This window comes from Podarcis cretensis (genome assembly GCF_951804945.1).
Source record: "Podarcis cretensis genome assembly, chromosome: 2".
In the NCBI taxonomy this organism is placed as follows: domain Eukaryota; kingdom Metazoa; phylum Chordata; class Lepidosauria; order Squamata; family Lacertidae; genus Podarcis; species Podarcis cretensis.
In genome coordinates this window covers 109,590,297-109,617,021 of record NC_137171.1, presented here as the reverse complement: position 1 = coordinate 109,617,021, position 26,725 = coordinate 109,590,297, and the positions used below count along the sequence as shown (strand labels likewise).

The 26,725-nt window shown below is 47.2% G+C and overlaps 2 protein-coding genes across 3 annotated transcripts; one reads left to right on the top strand and one right to left on the bottom strand.

Moving 5' to 3' along the window:
• Nucleotides 1-830: 830 nt before the first annotated feature.
• TRIM41 (tripartite motif containing 41) lies at nt 831-16,564 on the bottom strand. Its single transcript, XM_079963055.1, has 6 exons — nt 15,421-16,564; nt 11,285-11,380; nt 10,495-10,725; nt 9,570-9,592; nt 5,178-5,305; nt 831-2,713 (listed from the first exon to the last, which is right to left on the bottom strand). The coding sequence occupies exons 1-6, from the start codon at nt 16,378-16,380 to the stop codon at nt 2,190-2,192; spliced, it is 1,962 nt and encodes a 653-aa protein (XP_079819181.1). The 5' UTR covers nt 16,381-16,564; the 3' UTR covers nt 831-2,189.
• A 3,401-nt stretch (nt 16,565-19,965) lies between these two features.
• Nucleotides 19,966-26,221, top strand: LOC307208840 (uncharacterized protein). 2 transcript variants are annotated; one of them, XM_079963836.1, is made up of 2 exons: nt 19,966-20,096; nt 22,962-26,221. In XM_079963836.1, the coding sequence occupies exons 1-2, from the start codon at nt 20,087-20,089 to the stop codon at nt 24,077-24,079; spliced, it is 1,128 nt and encodes a 375-aa protein (XP_079819962.1). In that variant the 5' UTR covers nt 19,966-20,086; the 3' UTR covers nt 24,080-26,221. The 2 variants fall into 2 exon arrangements, with proteins under 2 accessions (XP_079819962.1, XP_079819963.1); XM_079963837.1 differs by lacking the exon at nt 19,966-20,096 and adding an exon at nt 20,929-21,293 and having other exon boundaries at nt 22,962-25,806.
• Nucleotides 26,222-26,725: the final 504 nt, after the last annotated feature.

The window sequence follows — 26,725 nt, the reverse complement described above, 5'->3', positions numbered from 1 at the left end:
ATGTTTTTTTGTTGTTTTTTGAGAGGGGGACAAGTAAAAATGCACTCCGGTTATTGGCATACATTTGGGGATTTCCTAGCCCAATCCAGCAACCATATCTATACACACACAGTGCCTGTCAGATCACTAGCTTGGAAGAAGGAAACAGAAGAACCTCTTCCCCAGATCCTTCCTGCATCCATGGCGACAATGCCAATGATGTGGCTAGGGCTAACAGCACTCGGCCCAGGTATCTACTGACAGCTAGAAAGGAATACATGTTTTCCATACAAGCAGGTCCCAGTTCCAGATAAGGCTGGGAGACCCTGGGAGACAATATAGTGCAGCAGCCTGACTTACCATAAGGCAGTTTCCCATCTTCCCTATACAGGGGTACCTCAGGTTACATACGCTTCAGGTTACAGACTCCGCTAACCCAGAAATAGTAGCTCGGGTTAAGAAGTTTGCTTCAGGATGAGAACAGAAATCGTGCTCCGTTGGCACAGCGGCAGCAGGAGGCCCCATTAGCTAAAGTGGTGCTTCAGGTTATGAACAGTTTCAGGATAAGAATGGACCTCCGGAATGAAGTACTTAACGCGAGGTACTACACTTCCTCCCTCCCTCCCTCTGTGTGTGTGTGTGTGTGTGTGTGTGTGTGTGTGTGTGTGTGTGGAGAGAGAGAGAGAGAGAGAGAAGTGTTGCCATATTTCAAAAAGTAAAAACCAGGATACCCCGCGCTTTTCTTAGGAAGACCCAGAGCTTGTATGGCAGCCCTAAGAAAAAGAACACACTACACCATGCCATTTCCCCCCATCCATTTTCAATATTTGAACAGACCACAAACACAAGAGTTCACTTGTAGAATTGTATTTATTTACTCAACTTTTCCCAAAAAACTAGATCTCCATTGTAAGTCTTTTTTACATATATAGCGAAAAATAGTTCAAAAGGAGCTCTGTAATGCCAAAAAGAATCGAGGGGACAGGGGAACCAACACATAACAGCTGGCACAGCTAAGGCCTCCAGTGTCTTGCAGTCAGGAGAGAAGAGACTCCACACTGCAGATCCTGGGGCGTGACAGGAAAAAGCAATTAAAAATAAGTTAATTAAGTCCTACAAGGGTGAGGGGTGTGTGAGGCAGCAGTGATGAAGTCTGGTCACCAAAGCTCCTAGTGGGATTACATTCATCCCAAGAGCCACAGCACTCCAATTGTGCCCCAGAAAATAACAACAACCCTTGGACCTGTCATTTCTCCACCCCCACCTCCAAAATGGCAGTTACATCTATCTTTCTATCTCACTAGTAGTATTGATGAATACCTCCCTCCAGGTAAAAGAGATGGGGATAACATAAAGGAAAGAGGGACAGACAGGGGCATCCAAACCACACCTGGAACAGAGGGGCAAAACTGGCTCCTATGCGTTTCTTAAAAATAAAATGAAATCCGATGTGTGTGTAAACACTGGAAGATGCAAAACAGGAGATCATCAGGAGACAAGACACTGAGGAAGTTGAAGAAGGAACCATACCCGAACAGGAAACCAGGCGGGACAATTCTGTGTAGAGTTGGATTTAGATGTACTCACCACTATTAAGTGGTTTCAGGAGGTGACTGGTGCCTTGGGACAGCAAGGCAGGGGGGGGGGGGAGAACAAACTGATTCATAGCATGGACCGGATACAGCTCCAAGAACATGTTGGGACTAGCTTATCTTGTCTGGGCACCAAAAGTTAACACAATCCACAAGACCTGAGTGCCTGGCATAAGACAGTTCAAGTGTCTTTGGAATGTCAAAGATGAACCTCCGACTACTCAGCCACCATGAGAACCGCATGCCAAATGAGCCTCAATTTGCCAGAGATATCCAGGTCCCAGAGATCCTGGAGGACAGGAGGAAAGAGAACCCCACGGGGGAAGAGAAAGAGATTCTTGCTAGGATGGAAATGAGCCAAAGGAAAGAATTACAAATTTATCTGGCCGAGCACCAAAAAAAAGGTTATCTGTGCAATAATAGATGTATGGAAGTGGGGGTGGGAATCCCTGCTCAGAGCGAACCCACAAGAAGACAGCAAGGTAAGGAATCCTCCAAGGCCCAACACTGAAACAGACCAGGGATCTTGTCAGGGTCAATCGGCTGTGACAGGAGGATTTATCGCTAGGGAGGGGGGGTTGCATTTAGCTACGTGCAAGAGAAACAGCAGCGACCGTATCAATTGCAGATTTTGATGCGGGTCCCCTTAGAAAGAATGCGGAAGAAGGGGAAGATGCGCTCGCGGAACGAGGCGTTGAAGGTATGGATATGGCCCATGCTCTCGGCATTGTAGAAGCTCAGCTGGCCCCGTTCATAGTCCAGGAAGACGCAGAAGCGGCGGAGCTTCTCAGATGGGGAAAGGGAGGTCTGCTCAGTGGTCGTCAGAGCCTGGTACTTCTTGCCATTGGTCCCCACGCACCAGATCTCGCGTTTCTGGTGGGAGCCGCTGCCGGCGGACTTCTCTTTGCGCCGGGCCGATTCGCGGGCCACCCCCACAGCCCACCCCCGCCGGCCCCCCACCTCCACTTCCCAGTAGTGGCGGCCGTAGGTGAAACCCTGCAAGGCCAGAACGCAGTAGTCGGAGTCAAAGCGCTTGGGGCTGTCGGGCAGGTCCCGCCAGCGCTCTCCGAGCCGGACGCCGAGGCAGTCCGAGGAAACGGTCAGGCGCGGGTGGGCCGTCTCGGGGTCCAGAATCAATTCAGCTGCAGGAGAGAGAGAGAGAGAGATATCAAGAAAACAAAACGCTAAAAAAAGGAGGTTGCGCATTTGGTTCCTTATACATTTAGTAGGTTCCAAGCATGGAATTCCTCCGATTCACAGCCTGCCTTATTCAAATGGCTCAGGGCAGGTTAATAGCAAAGTTATTCTTAAGAGTTGAATGGAACCATCTGGCATGGCAGTGACCACCTCTCACAGAACAGGACAACTCCCACAGTTGGTTTTAATTCAGCAGTTTCTAGCTCACGGGGATGGTAATAACCGTTTTAATTTATTATGCAAATACACAGGAAGTCTTTAATACAGGAGTGGTCAAGTGGCAGCTCAAGATTTACACCCTATACAAAATTAAAATCTTTCATTTGCTCAATTACACACATGCAACATGCCCGTGAAGACAGCTACTTCGGCCTTGGCATATTTTACACGACAGATTGGCCTCTGCTCATTCCCATACAACATAATGGATGTTTTAGGGAGGCAGGTGGCGCTGTGGTCTAAATCACTGAGCCTCTTGAGCTTGCTGATCAGAAGGTCAGCAGTTTGATTCCCTGCAACGGGGTGAGCTTTCATTGCTCTGTCCCAGCTCCTGTCAACCTAGCAGTTCGAAAGTACACCAGTGCAAGTAGTTAAATAGGCCAGTGTTTTTCAACCTTTTTTGGGCAAAGGCACACTTGTTTCATGAAAAAAATCATGAGGCACACCACCATTAGAAAATGTTAAAAAAATTAACTCTGTGCCTATATTGACTATATATAAAGTAATTCTCTTGAATAGGAATCAAATAAACACAAAGAAAGTATTTTATAAACAGAAATATGAAAAATTATAAAATACTTTATTTTTAAATCTTTCAAATTTTTAAATTTTTCCCACGGCACACCAGGCAACATCTTGCGGCACACTAGTGTGCCGCGGAACAGTGGTTGAAAAACACTGAAATAGGCACTGCTGCAGCGGGAAGGTAAACAGCGTTTCGTGCACTCTGGTTTCCGTCACGGTGTCGCACTGTGCCAGAAGCGGTTTAGTCATGCTGGCCACATGACCCGGAAAGCTGTCAGTGGACCTTGGCCTGAAAGCGAGATGAGCACCGCAACCCCATAGTCGCCTTTGACTCGACTTAACTGTCCAGGGGTCCTTTACCTTTACCTTTTTACTTTAAGGGATGTCTTATGAGAGCAGACAGAACCACAGCATAAAAAGTGGTTTTCCAAGCTCTAGAATTTCACCAGTTCATACAGAATGAGAAGGAGGGGAAATCAATAAAGACATAGCCCTAGCACACCAGCCTAGTGGTCAGCTTCCCACTCAGGCCAACTCTGATATGAAATTCTGATGATGAGTGGAAAGAAGCTCCTATCTATATTGGTGTTCCCAAAGCTTTAACCATAAAGATGGTGAATCAGCACCGATATGATAGCAGATACAGGACAGAAGCTTATGGAATAGTCATATGTCTCAGACTACCCAGTGAGCTAATGGTCATGGCGAAACTTCCTGGTTTTCAGTTCAGTCTCTTTACCATTGTGATGTAGTAGCTCCAAAATACAATCTCAATGCTTTTGTCTTTTCATAGAACTGCAGAGTTGGAGGGGATGGGGGGGGGGTCATCTAGTCCAATGAAGGAATATTTTGCCCAACGTGGGGCTCAAACTCACAACCCTGAGGGTAAGAGTCTCCTGCTCTGCCAACTGAGCTATACTGCAAAAGCCTTTTCTTTTGAAGCTTGCCACTGCTCTACCTCTCTCCCACACTATTATCCCGCCCCCCTCTTCCATTCCCACCTCCAAACTCCCATTACAAAGCTTTATGCCTTGCAACAGCCACCTTCACCCCTTTTCACCAGAACTTTCCCCTCTCTTCAGTGCATCTGAATACAATACGATATGATACAATACTTTTTATTGTCATTGTCCCATACAGAACGAAATTGAAAAATCTCAATAAGACATTCAAAACCCAACAAGCCTGCTATCCCAGCTATCCCAACCAGAATGAATGAATGTTTATCACTACGGCCAAACAGCACAGCAGAACCAGAATTTCAGCGCAAACACCAAAACGGTCAAACATGCCAATTAAAAAGATCTAAAGTATGTACTTCAGTACATCTTTCCCAGAACCTCGTTCTGAGCCTCCCACTTACACCACAAACAGTTATTCCCCTATTCACACAGGCCGCTGATCATTCCCAGCCTCCCTCTTTTCTCCCCGCTCAACAGTCTATAAGCCCCTCTAGGCAAGGGTATCTCTCCAGAATGAGATGCTTCCTGCAATTTGTTAAGGCAACTGCACAAAAGCCAATTCCTAACCTCCATATAGCGTGGGATAGACAGCAGCCCTACATGAGGCAAAGGAAAATCCCTCCACATCCCTTAAGGAGCAGTTGCTTCAATTGACTACAGGAGCAGGAGACACAGCAGCACAGAGGAGCCAGGAGCCTTTTACCTTGAGGGACTTGGCAGAAGATCTTCCCCATCTTCTTCATTAAGACGTCTATAAGGAAGTAGTTTCGAAATTTCTTTCCTGCATCCACTGGCACCATCTCTGGATCCTGGAACGTAATGTTCTCACACCTGGCAAGTTGATAATTTAGAGCACAACTATGTTAAGGGTGGGCTTGGCAACCAGGGGAGAAAGCATTGGGTCAGGAGAAAGGAACACGACCGCCCACACCACAATGGGACACGGGGCTATTCCTAGCTCAGCTCGTCCAGCCTCCTCCATATTGCTGCAGTAGCACCTAACAGTCCACTTCAGTCCTTTGCTTTTAACACAAGAACACTGCACACTGAGAGGGAACAGAAGCGAGGAGATTAAGCTAACAAAGAGGTGAGACGACAAGGTGGCTTTTCACACTTTTTGGTCCTCACCTTCAAGAACAAGGTTCAATGAATTCTGCCAAGATTCCAAGCTTACTCCTCGTACGCTGTGCTCTCCGTAACGAGCTCAAATATTGATCCATAGATTCGTGAACTTGTTAACAGTTTTGCAGTAAAAAAAATGGGAACATAAGAAGAGCCCTTCTGGATCAGACCAAAGGCCCATCTAGTCCAGCATCTGGATGTCAGGACTGGTCGTCGTCCTCTTCAGATCCCCACACAAACGCTTCTTGTTCTTTTATAACTTTTATTGCGTATTAACAAAACAGTATTATAAACGGTTATTAAATATTATTCCTCAAGTCACTTATTTCAGATACCTTCTGAGCTCTGCTTCTCCGTGACCAGCCACTCTCAAAATGTCGAATGCGCCTTTCCTTTTGCTTTCCCGCTCTTTTTTCTAACCTCCTGGCTAGAGCTGGCTTGTATCTCCCCTCCTCCGAATCTGAGCTAGAACTGAACCCTTCCCTTTCCTGTGAACAGCCGGTCCCTCCCTGTTGTTGTCTTCTATTAGATTCACTGCTCTCCTTCCCCCCTTGGGGAATGCTTTCTCCCTCTGAGAAACTGGAAACTTCTTACTCTTCCCTGACACTGGACATCACAGTGGACCATCAGATGTCCCGGGAAGGTCCACAAGCAGAACCTGAATGAAGCTCCTAGCAACTGGTATTCAGGGGCACACTGTCTTGGAGGTCAGGGGAGGGGAACCTCAGGTCTCGGGGAGCCAGACTGTTAGGCAAAGTACCAGGGTGGGTTTGATTTAAATCATGATTTAAATCACTAGTCAGTAAGACTTGATCTAAATCCTTTTTTTTACAGAAAGGCATTCCTGCTGGTATAATCTTAATATTTACAACGAGATGAAGGTTTCATTTTTGGAATAATACATTTTCAGAGTAGTTTTTACAGTTACCGTATTTTTCGCTCTATAACATGCACCTGACCATAACACGCACATCGTTTTTAGAGGAGGAAAACAAGGGAAAAAACATTCTGAATGAAACAGTGGATGTATCATTTTTGTGCTTCATGCTGTGGCCACAGACATGTGATCTGATGGTGAATTTGGGCTGACCCAATGCAAAGATCCTGAGGATCCATGCGGATCCATGCTTTTTAACCACATTTTTGCACCATTGCAGCCCCAGGCAACAGTGGGTGCGTGATTTTGGGGGGGCAGGCTGTAGCCATGGACATGCTATGTGATCTGATGGTGAATTTGGGCTGACCCAATGCAAAGATCCTGAGGACCCATGTGGATCCATGCTTTTTAACCACATTTTAAGTGGGGAGGGAAGGAAAAACACAGAAGGGACAAGGAGCATGAGAGGGGTGTGCAGAGAAGCAGCTGGCTAAGAATGCAGGAGAGGGGTATAGGGAGGAAAGGAAGGCAAAAGTTTTCCCTCACCTACCCACCCAAGCCAGCCAGCCCGCTCGCTCGCTCGCTCTCTCTTTCTCTCTCTCTCCCTTCTGCATGTTTTCAGCAGCACGGAGACACTCTTCTTTCCCCTCCACTTGCCTGGAGGGGAGGGGCTTTCCCTGCTCTTTGTTCCGTTTGAGCAAACACAGCAAGGAAACAGAGGTGGGTGGGCAGTAAGACCCTGAGGCAGAATGCCGGAAAGCAGCCGCTTCCTCTTTTCATGTTTCCCTTCTAGGAGACGCGGGATTTGATTTTTGCCTGCTTTTTTTTGCCTCCCCTCGCACCAATTGGCTCCAGGGACCACACATTCGCTCAATAACACGCACAGACATTTCTCCTTCCTTTTTAGGAGAAAAAATCTGCGTGTTATAGAAGGAAAAATACGGTATATCAAAAATTACTGATTTGGTTATACTATTAGAAATACATAGATAATTATGAAAGTATTATGAGGTTTAATAAGTTAACTGTTTATATTCAGACTTTTCGGCTGTACTTTATTGGAAGGAGAAAAATAATCATTTATTTAACTAAATTTATTTAACTAATTTAACCCAGCCAGATGGGCTGGGTATAAACAATAAATTGTTGTTGTTGTTTAACTAAAGGAATAACATTATAACATATGTACAGTGGTGCCCCGCAAGACGAACGCCTCGCAAGACGGAAAACCCGCTAGACGAAAGGGTTTTCCGTTTTGGAGGCGCTTCGCAAAACGAATTTCCCTATGGGCTTGCTTCGCAAGACGAAATGTCTTGCGAGTTCCTGCGGGTTCCCCCCCCCTTTTCCCAAGCCGCTAAGCCGCTTATCAGCTGATCCGCTAAAAGCCGCTAAACTGCTAATAGCGCTAATCCGCTAAGCTGTCAATGGGCTTGCTTCGCAAGACGAAAAAACCGCTATACGAAGAGCCTCATGGAACGGATTAATTTCGTCTTGCGAGGCACCACTGTACCCACGTTTGTTGACTAATGTGGTTAAACATTTTTATTTATTTTTTTAAAAAAAACTTAGATTGAGTTTCAGCACACATGAAAAACTTAAAACAAATCCTTATTTCCTGATGGCCTTTGGACTATAATGTAACTTAAATAGAAAACTATCTTTAGAAAGATTTTTTCCTCCAAAAGCAGTTTATTTTAAAAATCCAAGTTAAATAAAAAACTGATTTAAAAAAACTGATTTTTTAAAAATAAATGTAATGATTTCTTTTCATCCACCTGTAAAGTACTGAGTGACTTTGAGAACATACACCAGTTCATAGGGCCTTATTTCCAGCAGTTTGATAGCAGGCAGGTGGCCTCCCCTGTGTATTCCTTTTCAGCTCCTTCTTAGAAACATTTTTGTTCAGACAAGCCTACCACAGATGGATTTTTCTCATGTTTTTAGTTTAGCACATATTTTAAATAGCTGTGTAAACAATTTTTTTTTAATGATAATCTTACTGTTTTATTCTTTTTGTAAACTCCTTTGAGGGTTTTTTAAAAATAAAAAACACAAGCAGTAAAGAAATTTTATGAAACGAATAAATAAAACAAATTTTTAGTGGTGCCGGGAAATGTCATTTTTGATAGCTTACACAAACACCTGTCTGTTGACTCAAAGGAGAAATTGCTGGTTAAGACGTTACTATGTGTTTTAACAAAGCTTCTGAATACCCACTCTAAACATTTAGCCTTTCAAGTTACTCTGCCTTCCCTTGATTTGGGAGAGTCAAACACAATTATAGACTTCAATTCAGTGTTAGAAACTGAGATATGAAAGCTAGGAGCTAAATGGTACATTAAACCTCAGTTATGGATGCAACAACGGAATGTCTAGGTGCACTGTTTTATAACAATACAAAGCTGAAAATGCAGCTAAAATATGATGTTCGTTTTTCACATGATCTAGTCCTTCCCCCGCCCCCGCCCCCAATATTCTTAAGAGGGTCTCTTCTCCAACCTTCAGAGAGTACCTGGAAGTGGGGAGGCAGAATAAGGTCCTCCTTTCCTTCCACTCTGCAGTTTTAATCTGGAATCTTAGGTGCAGTACTGCACCCGCAGCTCAGAAACTGCTCAAACTAATGAAATTCCCCATCGCAAAATGAGATTAGAACAATGGGAGTTTCGAACACTGCTTCAATTAGACTCTGTGAAAAACGTTTTATGTGGATCTGGATTTTATGAAGCAGTAGCAACTATGCCACCATGCACCGAAATACTGCAGCAATTCCAAAGGCTAACCAGCCCCAAGCCTGCTTTGCTTCAGCAAAGTTGATGCATGATGTGTCTTTAGATTATTCCCTCAAATGTATTTTTCCCTGGGGGTGGGCAGTTGATGGCAAAAAGAGCCTCGGCTCAAAAAGCAGAGGCTACCTTAAGATGGCCTTGAGACACCAGTGCCAGAGATTTATGGACAGTGGAAGCAGCAGATCTCTTATCGTTCATGGAATTTGATCAAATGAGCATATGTAAAACAACCTAGTATCTCAAGGCCTTTCAGATACACACAGGGTAACCATCAAGGAGAAATTGAAAGCAAAAACCAAGATCAACCAACCTGACTAAAGTGCCTTTGAAATCCTAGAAAAAAAAGAAGAGAAAAAAAAGTCAAGAAGACAGGCAAATGTGGGGGAAACAAAATTTAAGAGTCTGTAGCCACTTAAGATGAAGATTTGATCTCTTCCAGTCCTACTTAGCATGCAGCAGTGACTTCTTAGTACAAGGAAGGGCTGAATGTTCAGACGTAACCCCTAGGAGGACTGAATATAATGATTATTTGCCCAGGGAATTTATGAAGTCAACACCCTCAGAATCTCCAAATCTTCAACATTATTGTTTCCTGCACAGGGTGGCCTTATTGGTGGTGGTTGTCTTACATTCTAGACTTTAGTGTTATCTTCCAGACATCACTGGACTCCATCAGTCTGCCAGCATGGCCAATAGTTCAGAAATGATGGGAGTTGTACTCAAGCAACATATAAAAGGCCACAGATTCTCCACCCCTGCATTGGAATCGTCGAAGACAAGTCTGTCTCATGGAATTAGAGCATGGGTAGGCAAACAAAGTCCCGGGGCCGGATCCGGCCCAATCGCCTTCTAAAGCCGGCCCGCGGATGGTCTGGGAATCAGTGTGTTTTTACATGAGTAGAATGTGTCCTTTGATTTAAAATGCATCTCTGGGTTATTTGTGGGGCATAGGAATTCGTTCATTCCCCCCCCCCCCAAGATATAGTCCGGCCCCTGACAAGGTCTGAGGGACAGTGGACTGGCCCCCTGCTGAAAAAGTTTGTTGACCCCTGAATTAGAGCTACTCGGATTCCATATAGCAAACTCACACTTAAAAAACACACACAATCCTACACTAAACTCTTTGTGTCCAGGATTTCTACTACTGTACCACTATCACTGTGGCACCACAGCCGGGCAGATTCTTGGCCACTGGTCACCCTGAAGCCAGGCTAGTAGAAAAGGGATCCATTCACCTTGATCATCTGCAAGCCATCCTGCTTGCTCTTGTCCTCCGCTTCTGCAATGAGGCGGCTGAGGGCAGCAGCTTGCTCCTCGAGGTGGGAGACGTTGTTACTCTGGCTGGCAAGAAGCACCTCGTAGCGGTCCTCCAGTTGGTGCAGCATCAGCGCCTGCTCCCCAATGAGGAACTGGTGCAGCCGCTCAAAGTCCGCCTCAAAGTCTTTCATATCGAGCTTCATCTTGTTCTGCGGGAGGATAGGTAAGGGTGAGGAAAGCCAGCATGAAGGTGGCTGGAGCAAAGGTTTCATGGCGAAGCACAGTGGAATTATGCACCTCTTTTCTTAGCAGGTAAGCCCCTTTATGAGGGACGCGGGTGGAGCTGTGGGTTAAACCACAGAGCCTAGGACTTTCGATCAGAAGGTCGGCAGTTTGAATCCCTGTGACGGGATGAGCTCCCGTTGTTCGGTCCCTGCTCCTGCCAGCCTTTACCCTTTACTTAAGCCCCTTTATAAGCTACAGAATTCACATTATAGGCACGGAGTCTCAGTACTATCCATAGAAACAATGAAACCAATCCACAAACATTGATCAATGGGAAACATTTTTAAAAAAATACGAAATGTAACTTAGAAAAAATGGGGATGGGAAGTACCATATTAAGACATTCCCCCTTTCTCTCGTGTAAGAAAATGCCTCTTCCAAGATTCCACCTGCTGCAACATGTGCATCCATTATCTGAAAAAAACCAAGCTCTCTCTTCTCTTCAAGTGGTTTGCAGGAGGATAAAATAAGCTTGTCACTTACCCTGAGGTCTGCTATTTTCTCCTGTTCGACCGACTTCTGCTTCATAACAGTCTCTAGTTTCTTCTTTAGTGGATCCAAGTGACCTTGAAGTTTGGCCTGAAAAATAAAATACTAGAACCTTGGAGAAACAGCCATTCAAGTTGCTTCAGTGTCTGAATTCTAAAGACACTGCAAATAGAATAAATGGTGCAATTACATTTTACAGAGCTTCCTGTTCATACATAAGGAGTAGGACAGGCATAGGCAAACTACCACTGGTCCTGTTAGCTGGGAATGATGGGAATTGTAGTCCCAAACATCTGGACGGCCGGAATTTGCCTATGCCTGGAGTAAGAGCTTGGGAATAAACTTCTTGTTACTCAAACACATTTTCCCTTTTTTAAAAAAAGTGTATATCATGCCTCCACTTTTCAGATCATTGCTTTCTGGCCACCTACTTGTCACACTTGGATGCAACTGGTATAAACAGTTGTAGCCTCCACACAACCGCTTCCACAAATCCTGAAAATCTCAGCTATTGTTTAGAAAAGGGAGCACAACTTTCTAGCCCTATAGGTTAAGGATTCGGGGGGGGGGGGGGGGGGTTAAACTAGAAAAGTTTATTGCCTTTTTAAAAATAAAGGATTTGAAATCAGATAGCGTCCAATAGAAAATATTTGCTTAATGTATCTCTCATTCCTCTGTTCTGCCCCTCAGGGTCTGCATGAAGAAGTGCATACAAATACATCATCTTGAAGGAGATTGAGCTTTCTGTACTCCACATCAGTGTTCATAGAGGGAAATCAAAGTGCAAAACAGACATAAATACAAAAGCAGTGTTAATTTTTATAGATGCGGAGAAGGCCTTTGACAATATTTCCTGGAAATTTATGAAGGGAAATTTAAAAGAAATGGGAGTGGGACGGGGTTTTGAGAATGGGATTGATGCAATATATTCAGAACAAAAGGCTAAACTGATAGTTAACAATGTGGTTACAGAAGAGTTTAAAATTGAAAAAGGAACACGACAAGGCTGCCCTATTTCCCCTCTGCTATTTATTTCGGTTCTGGAGGTGCTCTTGAATATGATTAGAGGGGACCGGTTGGTGGAAGGAATTCAGGTCGGAGCGAAACAATATAAACTTAAAGCTTTTGCAGATGACCTAGTTTTGACCTTGCAGGAGCCAGAATCTAGTACGAAAAGAGTATTACAATTGATTCAAGACTTTGGTCGGGTGGCGGGATTTAAATTAAACAAACAGAAAACCAAGGTATTGGGAAAAAATTTGACAGATACAGAGTCAGAACGGTTTCAGAGAGAGACAGAATTAAATGTGGTTAAAAAAGTAAAGTACCTAGGGGTAAACATAACAGCAAAAAATCTGAATCTATTTAAGGACAATTATGAAAAATGTTGGTCAGAAATTAGACAGTTGGACAAAATTGAAACTTTCTTTGTTAGGCCGAATTGCTGCTATCAAGATGAATGTATTGCCAAAAATGTTGTTTTTGTTCCAAACACTACAGATTGTGGACAAGACGGAGTGCTTCCGGAAGTGGCAGAGAGATATATCTAAGTTTGTCTGGCAGGGCAAAAAGCCCAGAATTAAGTTTAAGATACTAACTGATGCGAAAGAAAGAGGGGGCTTTGCCCTGCCAGACCTAAAGTTGTACTATGAGGCCGCAGCTTTCTGCTGGCTAAAAGACTGGCTACTTCTCGAAGACACTGACGTACTGGATCTGGAAGGTTTCAACAATGCTTTTGGTTGGCATGCATACTTATGATATGACAAGGTTAAGATCAATAAGGCCTTTAAGAACCATATTGTCAGAAAAGCAGTGTTTAATGTCTGGACAAAATATAAAGACTTATTGGAAAATAAAACTCCAAGGTGGCTATCACCTCTGGAAGCTAAGGCCCGAAAAAGACCCAATATGGAGGCCAAATGGCCAAAATATGGGGAAATACTAGAAAAAGATGGAGACAATTGGAAATTGCAGAGTTTGGAGAAAATGAAGGATAAAGTGTGAGACTGGTTACACTACGCTCAGATTAAAGAAGTATTTAAAAATGACAAAAAGTTAGGGTTCCAGGTGGAGAAATCAAAATTGGAAACAGAACTGTTAGAACCTAAGACCAAGGTACTTTCAAAAATGTATAACTTGCTGTTAAAATGGAACACACAAGATGAAATGGTTAAATCGGCTATGATAAAGTGGGCACAGGATATTGGGTATAACATTATGTTTGAGGACTGGGAAAGGTTGTGGACCACTGGGTTGAACTTCACTGCATGTAATGCTTTGAAGGAAAATGTAATGAAAATGATATATAGATGGTACATGACCCCAGTTAAACTTGCCAAAATATACCATTTGTCTGATAACAAATGCTGGAAATGTAAAGGAAATGAAGGAACATTCTTTCACCTCTGGTGGACGTGCCCTAGAGTGAAGGCCTTCTGGGAAATGATATATAATGAGTTGAAAAAGGTATTTAAGTATACTTTCCCCAAGAAACCAGAGGCCTTCCTCCTGGGTATTGTCGGCCAGAGGGTGATAAAGAAGGACAGAACTTTTTTCCTGTATGCAACAACGGCAGCAAGGATACTCATCGCTAAGCATTGGAAAACCCAAGATCTACCCACACTGGAAGAATGGCAGATGCAACTGATAGACTATATGGAATTGGCTGAGATGACCGGCAGAATCCGAGACCTGGGAGAGGAGAGAGCTGAAGAAGATTGGAAGAAATTTAAGATTTATTTACAAAAATACTGTAATTTGGTTGAATGTTAAGGAGGATGCTAGATCATAAATAATTGAGCACCACCAAATTAGGTGGAATTAGGATGATAAGTGAGATTGAGGAAAATATAAACCTTTTGGAGAATTATTAGATTGTATTCAAATGAATGGGATACAAGAATCTAAACAAGATGATAAATTGCTGGCAAAATTTACAATGATGTAAGTGGGAGCGGGAGACGCGAGGGAGTCCAAAGAAGTTATGAAACTATGTTATGATATATGTTATACTGTTTATTATTTCTGAATTTGTATTTAAAAATCTAAATAAATATAAAGGTAAAGGTAAAGGTACCCCTGCCCGTACGGGCCAGTCTTGACAGACTCTGGGGTTGTGCACCCATCTCACTTAAGAGGCCAGGGGCCAGCGCTGTCCGGAGACACTTCCGGGTCACGTGGCCAGCGTGACATCGCTGCTCTGGCGAGCCAGAGCCGCAGACGGAAACGCCGTTTACCTTCCCGCCGGTAAGCGGTCCCTATTTATCTACTTGCACCCGGAGGTGCTTTCGAACTGCTAGGTTGGCAGGCGCTGGGACCGAGCAGCGGGAGCGCACCCCGCCGCAGGGATTCGAACTGCTGACCTTTCGATCGGCAAGTCCTAGGCGCTGAGGCTTTAACCCACAGCGCCACCTGCGTCCCCAAATATATATATATATAAAAAACAAAGTGCAAAATTTAGATTCTAGTAGTAGTAATAAAACTAAAAAGAAGCATTAAAAAAAAAAGTTCAACACACATCTGCATGCCACTCACAAGTGGCATACTGAAGTTTGTGCCACTGGTGTGCATAAAGTGAAACATAAAATTCATGCATTCTTCATACAGGTTTTCTAGTTATATAACTGGATGTTAGGCACAAAATACAAATGAAATGCTTTGAAGAGTAACAGAAGTTAAACAATAGAGCTTTTATCCCTTGCTATTGTTTCTTACTGCATATCAGCAATTATCATACAGATCAACTGACTGCAATTGTTACAGAAGAAAACTCCTAAAGTCCTAATCCCAAAATAAAAGATTTTATGAATAGAAGGCTGCCTTAAACAGACACACCCTAAGTCCATCTAGCTAAGTCCATCTAGTCCAATACTGTCAACTCTGACAAGAAGCAACTCAGTCAGTGGACTATCCTAGCTTTGCTACATAAAAGGCTTTCACTAGAAATGTTAGGATTTGAACCTGGGATGTTTTGCATAAGTTCTAGCACAGGGCTATGCCCCTTGCCTCTTTGCTAGTAGCAAGATACACACAACAGATGTTCCCCTAAGCAAGAGGGCACATACTAGAGGTTCAGACTGTAATCTTTTGTTCAGTCCTAACATTCACATTGACCCCAGCCTCCTCCATACCTTGTATTCTTGCACAACCTCTTCCAGCGGCATGACGCTGTGGTGCTTATGGGCCCGCGATTCTCTGCACACAACACAGATGGGCTCTTCATCTGCCTCACAGAAAAGCTTGAGGGGCTCCTGGTGCTTCTCGCACAGGGTTCGCTCAGCACTCAGAGCTCGTCCCGCCGCTAACACAGACGGCGATCCGGATGAATCCCCTGCCGCCGCCAGTTCCACGGCCTCCGTGGACACTGCCACGGAGTTGAACGGCTGCGGGTGCATCTGGCGGATGATCTGGACCATATTGGCCAGCTGGAGGTTGGGGCGGAAGCTGCGGCGAGGGAAAACCTTGCGGCACTGGGGGCAGCTGAAAGCCGGGCGCATCTGGGGGGTCGGCGGAGTCGGGGGCACAGTATACTCATCCTCTGGCTCCTCTTCCTCATCCATAACCTCGTCGTCGTCGTAGCTGTCAAACAGCAAGTCGTTCCCCATGTCATCGTCCCACATGTCGTCGGAGCCGGGGCGCTGGGCCCAGTACGCTCTCTCGTCTTCATCATCCCACACGTCGTCCTCTTCGTCGTCGAACTCCTCCTCCCGAGACACGGCCTCCTCCTCCTCCTCTTCCATGTCCCCGCCATCATCCAAGTACTCGTTGTCCTCCAGGTCGTCTTCGTCGGGGTCGGCGTCCTCCTCCGGCCCCAGGTCGTCGACCCCTCCGTCGTCCGCGCCCGCGTCGGAGCCGGGCCCGTACCCTCCGTCCGAGCCGGAGGCGCCCGCGTCGTCCCCTTCCTCCGAGCCCGAGCCCCACAGCTGAGTGATGCACACGCGGCAGAAGTTGTGGCCGCAGCCGATGGACACCGGGTCGATGAAGTAGTCCAGGCAGATGGCGCACACCGCCTCCTCGTGGAGGGTCGCCACCGGGTTGGGGGCGGCCCGGGAGCCGCTACTTGCGGGCCCCGCCGCCGCCGCCGCCGCCATGGGGACCCCGAGCTCTTCCCAGTCGCCCCACACACTTCCCTCGCCGCCCCCCTTGAAGGGAGGCGCCTTCCTCCCGCTCACAAGGCCGCTGCCCTCGGCACTGCTGAGCCCTTCTCCTCACGGCGCCTCAGTTGTGGGGGCGCCGCCCGAGGGGAACCCCCCTCCCCCCCCCGCTCACCTGGTCCCAGGTACAACCGCCCGAGGCTCCCCCCGCCCAGCCCTGAAACAAGAAGCCGCCTCGGCACGCGCTCCACTCCCGCCGCCCAACTGGCCACGCCGAGGCTCCGCCGCCACCGCCGCCGCCCGCGTCTCTATGGCGGTTAAGTGCGCCTCGGCGCCGGAAGACAAGGGCGGGGGCTACGGCGCCGCTCTAGCAACCCACAGGGGTTTCTATGATGCGGCGTGGGAGGGGCCGGGGAGGCGGTGGCTGGCGGAGGCGGGGGAGTGGGGCCTTTCTACCCTCAGCCGAATCCTCTGGGCTCAAGCGGGGGCCCGGCTGGCTCGCAGCACTTGTTTTACTTAAGGAGCTCCAGGGTCAGAGAGCCGCGAAGCCCCCGCGGCCGCTAAACAGGAAGGCCCTATTCCTTCGAGGAAATGCGCCGGAAACCGGGGGCCGCTCTACGTTGTGTCTATGGTCGCCGAGGGTGCCGCCTCTGTGAGATGGGCGGCGAGGCGGGGCTGCAGCCGGCCTTGGAGGGGAAGTGGCTGAAAGAGCCGCCGGGCGGGTTTCTGGTCCCAGGAAAGGCTTGGGCTGCTTGGGCCCAGAAGGACCCGTAGATTGGGGCTGGGCACCAGCTGGGCTCCTGGGATGGACTTGAATGCATATTTCCAGAAGGAATTTCCTGAGTAGGGATGAAAAGTGCACCAGGCTTGCGATTATGGCCGCAAGAGTTGCAAGGAAGGAAGGAAGGAAAGAAAATCGAGTATTTCAGGGTAGCTGAGCGGTGATGACGCGGCAGCAGATGCAAAATGCCAAAGATTTTACCAGCAAGGAAAGGAGTCGCATGCCAGAAAGAGCAGGCTCTTGTTTCATGTGAAATAGTTAATTTTTGCTGAGTTTTCAAATTTACAAAAACAAGGCTGTCAGAATGCAGGATGCAGCATGGGAGAGGCTTTTTAAGTGGACAGCTTGAGTAGAGTAGGCCTTTGTTGCATGCAACCAGATGAGTGCTTTGTGTTGGGGGAGTTGTGGCTGCAGATTTAAGCCAACCCCTGACTTGTAATGTTTAAGCTGCTCTGCATCAGTCCAGCCTGCAATAGGGACAGAATGTGACAGAACTACACTGCACTATAAACTATACTGCCATCGACTAAGACTCCACCAGAAAAATAGTATCACTTCCAGCATCAGCTTTCTCCTTCCTTCCTCTACCTGCCCACCCCATTAAACCCTGCCACCAATGGACATAATTCACCATGCAATCCCACTATGGCTTTTTCAAACCAGTGATGTCCAGTGAATTCAGGCAATTGATTCTCTTTGACGGCTTCTGATTTTGTGCTGAGCTTTCCATTCTCCATCCCTAAAATAACACTGTTCTTAGGGACATAATAACAAAGAGTCTTCTGTAACCTTAAACATGGGCTACAGACCATTTCATCTTATTAAATATTATCCCAGTATGCAAATTCACAATGTGTTTTTATTTCGCTACATGTGTTAATTGACTTACAAATGCCTGGATGTCTGTGTTATCAACACTTTTTTCTCTGTGTGAATTACCACTGGTAATGACAAAATGACCTCCCCATGTGTAAAATTGCAATGCAACATAAGATCTCAGGCACTGATGCTTTAACTTATGTTTTTGTTCAGAACATTATGAAGCCCTTCTACTGATCAGCTTTGTTCCCATGGAAAGATATGCAGCAGCAAAAATTTCAAAACCGCTTTTGTGCAGCCTTTCTTTCTATTTTGAGAGTATTGTACTGTATATGAAAAGTTGGTAGCCAGCTGGTTTCTGTAGTGTAGTGGTTATCACGTTCGCCTCACACGCGAAAGGTCCCCGGTTCGAAACCGGGCAGAAACAGCAATCGGTTTTTTTTCCAAAAGATCTCTTTGTCTTTTTTTTTTTGCAGTTGTTAACACTGCCCACTTTATAAATAGCTTTTTCCGCAAAAATATTCATCTGGGTACACACAACGGGAATATGCGTACGTCACATCCTTAAAGGTGCAAATCTTCAGAATAAGGCGGCGTTTGTAGCGGCAGTGAGAAATCTAATAGTGCTTTTTCTGGAGGGACGCATACCCCTAAACATTTTGTGAATCTTTGTACTTTTGCACATTTACTGTATTTATTTTTCCTGATTTGAACTGTAAAATTATGATTTTCTTGAGTCAAAATGAGAGTACCCCTAAAGATTTTTTAAAGAAAAAAAGCACTGCTAATAGTTAATAAATTGTGAGTACATGATAAAAACAACGGAAAAGAATTTGGGATGATTTGAGAAAAGGGGCTTTACTGTTTTCTATGAGAGGCTATTCGTTTAATTTTTATTTTTAAACCACCAAACAACACGTTGGCACTGTGTCATGTGCATATTTGAGGCATGGCTCGATTCCTGTACACTAGAGTAATATGCTAAGCTAGTATTGACTATATGATTCGCAGTGAGCGACATATTTAATTCTATATTGGAAAAGTTCCGAGACGGCAATAATTGCATATTAACTAGACTATTTACAGCCGAAAGAACCAGCCGCCCGGCTAGCTCAGTCGGTAGAGCATGAGACTCTTAATCTCAGGGTCGTGGGTTCGAGCCCCACGTTGGGCGCAGACTTTTGCTTTTTAAGTTCTTCCATTCTTGCTGTATTTCCTTAGGAACAAATCCCCCAAATGACCAGTGGCCTCGGCAGTTGTGACAGCTGCAAAAACACCACTCCCCCGAAAACGCGTTTCTTAAATCTATACATGCAAGGGGAGTTTACAATTGGAAGGAAACGCAAAACACCCAGCTTTCCGATCCTAAATTGCTATTATTATTTTTCACTATGGAGCTCATACAAGAACGTTCACGTGCCTATGTTTTCCCATCTGCAAATCATATGTACGGTTTTTTTTTGTGTGTGTGTGTCTTTTGCTAAGTGAAGAGGAGGTGATAAAGAGGGGCGCTCTCCCTGTCCCCCATTTTTGCATTTTTCTTTTGCATGCCATCTCAGTTTTTCCAGCTCTTGTTTCAGTCGGTTTCCACCAGGTTTTTGCATTATTTGCCCGATCCCACGATCGGAGCATATGCGTAACCACGCAGGCTTGGAGCATGCGATCCATAGGGAATAGTGCCCTTTAAGCATGTGCAGAGTGCATCTCGAACACCCAGCAGCACTCACACTCAGGGCCCACGGGAAAGTGAGTTCAGGTGCAGGTCTGCTCCCTACAAAAGTGTTGGATCTTCTCCCCACATTTCCCCCACCCGTTTCAATTAAGCACCACTTTCCAACGAGTCTGCAAAGCGACGAGCCGGGGGAAGAGTCCAGTCCGAGCCGAACTTCAATTCCCAGAATGCCTCGAGAGCGATGCGTGGGGCCCCCTCTTTGCCCACCAGGACTACATATCCCATGGTGCTTAGCGGGGGCCGTACAAAAGGCCACAGGAATGCGGTCACAGTCTGGCTCCGGGTTGGGTGTTCGCTCCGCTGCGCTGCACCCCTGCTTCTCCCCGGGATAAAACCCAGGCAGACGCATATATACATATATACATATAGGAATGGACCCCGGTAAGTGCCTGAGGCAAGTTTGTGGGTGCCCCCCCCCCGGCCAAAAAGAAATCTGATGGTAATCCGGTTGTTGCTGGAATATTTTTGCAGGCGACTCTTGAGGCAGCAGGGCCGGCCAAGGGTTGCAGATTTCACATCAAGGGCAAATACAGAACCCCGCATCTTAAAACCTCTACCGGGAGACTTAAAATGCACGTCATTTCCCTCCCATTTGACAACTTTCCTTGCCCACCCTTTGCTGGTCTTTTGATGCCCCAGGAACGCCTCCTGTGACCACGCTGTTGAGATGTTCTTACTTTAATTTTGAGTTTATCTGTGCCTAATCTCTAGACCCATGCTTGCAATTAATTTGGACTAAGGATCCTTCCGTGGCTGTGCCTTTGGTGATGTGTACCTGGGTTAGAATCCTTGCTTCACCTATAGATGTGTTAGGATAACAAATACCCAGCCTTATTATGGGTTAAAGCCTCAGCGCCTAGGACTTGCCGATCGAAAGGTCGGCGGTTCGAATCCCTGCGGCGGGGTGCACTCCCGCTGCTCGGTCCCAGCGCCTGCCAACTTAGCAGTTCGAAAGCACCTCCGGGTGCAAGTAGATAAATAGGGACCGCTTACCAGCGGGAAGGTAAACGGCGTTTCCGTGTGCGACTCTGGCTCGCCAGAGCAGCGATGTCACGCTGGCCACGTGACCCGGAAGTGTCTCCGGACAGCGCTGGCCCCTGGCCTCTTAAGTGAGATGGGCGCACAACCCCAGAGTCTGTCAAGACTGGCCCGTATGGGCAGGGGTACCTTTACCTTTACCTTTAAGGATCCTTCCGTGGCTGTGCCTTTGGTGATGTGTACCTGGGTTAGAATCCTTGCTTCACCTATAGATGTGTTAGGATAACAAATACCCAGCCTTATTATTTATCACATTAGAAGAAGTACGCTGATCCCAGTAGTGATTTTCAAGGGACAAGGCAGTTTGGAGCATGTGCCTCTGACAGCGCAGCCTTAGACGTGTCTGCTCAGAAGTAAGTCCAACTTAGTTCATTGGGGCTTGTTCCCAGGTGGGTATAGGATTGTCGCCTAAAACCAGAAAATAGGCAAGGAGGCTATTGGACTAATCAAAAGCGGGCAAGCTTTCTGAGTAACGCAAAGCTCCTCATCAGGCAGAACAAAAAGTGGCACAGTGAGCGTCTGAACTAAATGTGTCGGCAAGTAAGAAGTTTCCAAAATGGGGGTTGTAAGTAAACTGTTTTAAGATTCCCTTTTTCATCCAAAAGGGCACACTGGGGAGAGTCTGTTTTGGGTCCTTAAGTGGCGAGATTTCACACGCATTCAGTTGCACCAGGCTTTCATTTAAGGACTTAAGGGGCCAGTCAGGAAAACAACCTTGTAGTCAAGAAGCTTGCAGCTGGTTATCTGAGGATGCTTGCTGGAGACAGGCCTTTTGAGTGCCTCGAGAGCAGACGGCACTTCATTGGGAATTCACACTAGAACATCAGCGTGGGACACTTGTCAGGCTTCTCATTAGGAACTGGAGAGTCCACTTGAAAAAAATATTATCTGGGTCTCTTAAAAATGAAAAGCAAATCACAATATGCATCACACTAGTGATGCTGAGTGTACATCTGGAAAGTGTAGTTAGGTCAAAAGTATAATTAACCGAAGCAGAGCCCTCTGCTTCCGCTCAGTATCCTCCTGCCCCATCCCTTTCCCTTTCCCCTCCCCCCCCCCCCTTTCTCAACTGGCCCTCTTGTTGTTTCCCTGCCATTGACTCCCTTAACTCAGTTCAGGGGATGCAAGAAGATACAGTGGCACCTTGGGTTACATACGCTTCAGGATACATACTCTTCAGGTTACAGACTCCGCTAACCCAGAAATAGTACCTCGGGTTAAGAACTTTGCTTCAGGATGAGAACAGAAATTGTGCTCCGGCGGCACGGCGGCAGCAGGAGGCCCCATTAGCTAAAGTGGTGCTTCAGGTTAAGAACGGACCTCCAGAACGAATTAAGTACTTAACCCGAGGTACCACTGTAGTGACTTCAAAACACCACAAAAAGCTTGCAGAGAGCTCTGTGAGGTGCTTTGAAAGCTTGAACTCCCTGTCCATCAGCTGGTAGGTGGGAAGTTCATGTCGGCTTCTGTAGGGATGGGATGTGTGCATGAGTTCCCCGCGAGGAGCTCATGTGCACAGCCGAACCGAGCAGGCTTGCACTGGCTGCCCATCAGCTGGTAGGCAGGCAGTTCAAGCCTGGGCTTTGCAGGGATTGGCAGACGTTTTTATGGGAAGGCCTGGCAGGCCAAATATGGCCTGCAAACCGGAGGTTTCCCACCCCACTTGTGGTGGATGATGATTTGCTGTGGTGGAGGAAAGGCAAGATGGGAGATTTAATAGTGTATCTAGAAACCGAGGTGCAAGGAAAAACAAAAGTTTCTGTGCAAGAGAGGGTTTTTTATACAGGTCAAATCTGACTACAGTGGTACCTCAGGTTACATATGCTTCAGGTTACAGATGCTTCAAGTTACAGACTCCGCTAACCCAGAAATAGTGCTTCAGGTTAAGAACTTTGCTTCAGGATGAGAGCAGAAATCATGCGGCAGCGGCAGGAGGCCCCATTAGCTAAAGTGGTACCTCAGGTTAAGAACAGTTTCAGGTTAAGAATGGACCTCCGGAACAAATTAAGTTCTTAACCTGAGGTACCACTTTATTTCCTAGTGGCCATAGAGTTGCGCATCTCAGCACAATCTTGACCTCTCAAGTCCTCCTTGAAAGTTCACTATCTTTCCCGGTTTGTAACACCCTTTCCTGCTCTTCAGCTACACTCCCCGTAGCTTGTGGCCGCATTGTGGAGAGGGAATGACTGATTGCAATCTTTCTTCCAGCCGGCGAAGATTGGATCAAGAGAGAAAATGAGGAGGAACCTCCCGGGCGAGTGGATGCTGAACAATTGCACGAGACGTTATCGGAAGGGAGCGAGGACTTTCCCGATCCCGAGCAGCCTGAAGCCCATAAGAGGGGCCTGGAAACCTGCCGGGACACATTTGCGGGAGACCTTTGTTTCGACTACGAGAAAGGCCCCCCGAGGATGCGCGCGAACGACCGGCCGTTCAAATGCGACGTGTGCGAGAAAAGCTTCCGCCACAGCTCCAGCCTGCTGACCCACCGGAGGCTCCACACCGGGGAGAAGCCGTACAAATGCACCGACTGCGGGAAGAGCTTCAACACCAGCTCGGCGCTCATCGTGCACCGCCGGACGCACACCGGGGAGAAGTCCTACGTCTGCTCGGACTGCGGCAGGTGCTTCAGCGAAGGCTCGGTGCTCATCAAGCACTGGCGCATCCACACGGGGGAGAAGCCCTACAAGTGCGCCATCTGCGGCAGGGGCTTCCGGCAGAGCTCGCAGCTGCGCGCCCACGAGAGGACGCACACTGGCGAGAAGCCTTACGCATGCCGGGACTGCGGCAAGTGCTTCAGCACCAGCTCCAACCTCTCGGCCCACCAGAGGACGCACACGGGCGAGAAGCCCTACATCTGCCCCGAGTGCGACCGGCGCTTCGGCCACAAGTCCCACCTCATCTCCCACCAGAAGACGCACACAGAGAAGCTGCACGCTTGCCCCGACTGCCCCGCCAGCTTCCGCATGACCCACCAGCTGCTGGTCCACCGCAAGTCCCACCAGGAAGACCGGCGCTACAAGTGCCTGCTGTGCGGCAAGACCTTCAGCTACAGCTCGGCTCTGCTGGCGCACCAGCGCATGCACACGGGGGACAGGCCCTTCAAGTGCCTCGAGTGCGGCAGGAGTTTCATCCGCAACTCGGACTTGAACAAGCACCAGAGGATCCACACGGGCGAGAAGCCCTACGAGTGCCCAGAGTGCGGGAAGAGGTTCAACCAGAGCTCGCACCTGGTCAGCCACCGGAGGGTCCACTTCAAAAGCGCCGCCAAAAACCCGGACGCGAACGTCGGCGCTCCAGCTGAGCAGGAAGTTGAGTCTTCCTGAAGGCCGCTTTCCGCAAGGAACTGCTTCTGTAAGTTATGGAGGCCGTCATCTGGCTTTCTTCTGAAAGAGGTTTGCACGGAGGGACTCTGAAGCAACTCTGTGTGCTGGAAAAACCAAAGTTTCTGCACTGAGGCAGCTGCGATCCTTCGCCGAGGAAAGCAGAGTTCTGCGGCATTGGGTACCTTATGAGTGACTTGGTTAAGAGCGGTGGACTCGTAATCTGGGGAACTGGGTTCACTTCCCCGCTCCTCCACATGCAGCTGCTGGGTGACCTTGGGCTAGTCACACTTCTGTGAAGTCTCTCAGCCCCACTCACCCCACTGTTGTGGGGGAGGAAGGGAAAGGAGATTGTTAGCTGCTTTGAGACTCCTTAGGGTAGTAATAAAGTGGGATATCAAATCCGAACTCTTCTAGTATAACTTGTTCTATTTTGCAGGTCGTAGAAAAGGGCAGAGATGCAGAACGCAGAGGCTTATGCCCTCTGGCCCTTGGAAATCTTGCTCAGCCCTTCTGCCTTCTGGAAACGTGTGAGCAGTGTCTGTCGTTGCTGTCTTAAGGACTAGAAACTTGGGCATGTGGTGCTTTTAAAAAATGGAATGTGGCTGAAATCGGTGCGCTAGCCTGTGTCCTTGTGCGAGTGCAGAATATACTCTAGAGGTGGGGAATCATATTTTTCTTTTAGCCCAAGGGTTATGCTCCCTCCTGGGGAGTCTGTCAGGAACCCCATGCTAGTGGTGGGTGGAGCCAGAGGAAAGAGTGGGTGGAGCCACAGGTGTGCCCTCTGGCATTGGTGCAGGCGGCTACGTTGCAGGAATGCAAAAGTCAGAGGTTTTTACATACATGCAGCCCATGCCCATCTCCTCCAGCCAGGCAGATGAGAGGCATTTTCACAGTTCAGGGACCCACTGAACCCTCAACACTCAAGGAGTGCATGGTGAAGGATTGGTGTGGAGGCTCCCACTCAATTCAAGAGAACTGTAGTAGAACAGTGGGACTGGAACTAAACTTAAATTAGCCACACTTTAGTCCCACTGAAGTCCATGGGGCAGGTTAGCCGTGGCATCACTTAGTTTGGATGCCAACTCAGCCTTTGAAATTTCCTGGTGGTGGGGGAAGAGAAGGAAGGTTGACCTTCAGACCCCAGGAGGTACACAGAAACCAAAAGAGTTTTTACGCTGTTTTTACACTGGAATGAGCTCCTTTTCTCTGTGGTTCCTCTGTTTGATGTTGGCAGTGCTAGGCAGTTGCTTATGGGACGGGACATGCTCCAACCAGCATCTAATTGCCACCTTCCATTGTCTTGTATCTTAAGAGAGGAGGAGTACAGTAGTCTAACAAGGAAGAGGAACTGTACTTTTAAACAAAAGAAATGAATGGCTATGTTTTGTTACTCGGTCATGAAATAAAACCAAGGGATGACTAGATGACCTTTGGGTCCCTTCCAACTCTGGTTCTATGACTTGGAAAGTAGGAAACAAATAACTGCCCACCCGCCCCAAGAGACCATGGTCATCACTTAATAATTCCTGTAGAATGTGTGTGTATTTTTATCTATATATACAGCCACGGGACATGGGTGGCGCTGTGGGTTAAACCACAGAGCCTAGGGCTTGCTGATCAGAAGGTTGGTGGTTCGAATCCCTGCGACGGGGGTGAGTTCCCATTGCTTGGTCCCTGCTCCTGCCAACCTAGCAGTTCAAAAGCATGTCAGAGTGCAAGTAGATAAATAGGTACCACTCGAGCGGGAAGGTAAACGGCATTTCTGTGCGCTGCTCTGGTTTGTCATAAGCGACTTAATCATGCTGGCCACATAACCCGGAAGCTGTACGCCGGCTCCCTCGGTCAATAAAGCGAGATGAGTGCCGCGACCCCAGAGTTGGTCACGACTGGACCTAATGGTCAGGGGTCCCTTTACCTTTATATATATAGCTGGATTCAACTAACCTGTTCACTGGCAGACACCAGCACAAGGAACGGCTAGCGCAAGGAAGCTTTCCCCCCAACACACCCCAAGGGTCAGGGGCACCCCCAGAACAGCGTGCAAGGTTTTTAAAAAATCTTCTCTGGCACAGTTAGTAAAGTAAGCCAAACTTTTTGTTCTTGTATTACTCTGCTTAATAAATTTTTTTAAATAGTTTAAAATATTTTCGTACACCTTTCCTTGCTCTTAAGAACTGGACTACAGCAACCCTGTTCATCAGTCAGTTTTAAAACACAAGAGTTGTGTCCTTACAAAAGCACACGTTTAGAGATATGGTATTGGGGTACAGCAAGCTTTTTCAAGCAGGGATGGGAAATTTGTGGCCCTCAAAACGTTGGCAGGCCTGTAACTTTCATCACCCCTGCTCATTTGCCACGGTGGCTAGGGCCGATGTTGAGTTGGGAGTCCAACAACATGGTATGTGGTTGTCAAATATCTGAAGGGCTGTCACACTGATGATGAAGCAAGCCTTCTCCTGCTCCAGAGGTTAGGACCCAAAGCAATGGGTCCATGTGGCAAGAAAGGAATTCTGACCAATCATTAGGAATAAGCTTTCTGACAGTAACAGTTGTTCAAAAGTGGAGCGGGCTCCCTCAGAAGGTTGAGGAGTTGCCTTCGAGATTTTTAAGCAGAGGTTGGATGGCCATCTGTGAGGGATTCTTTAA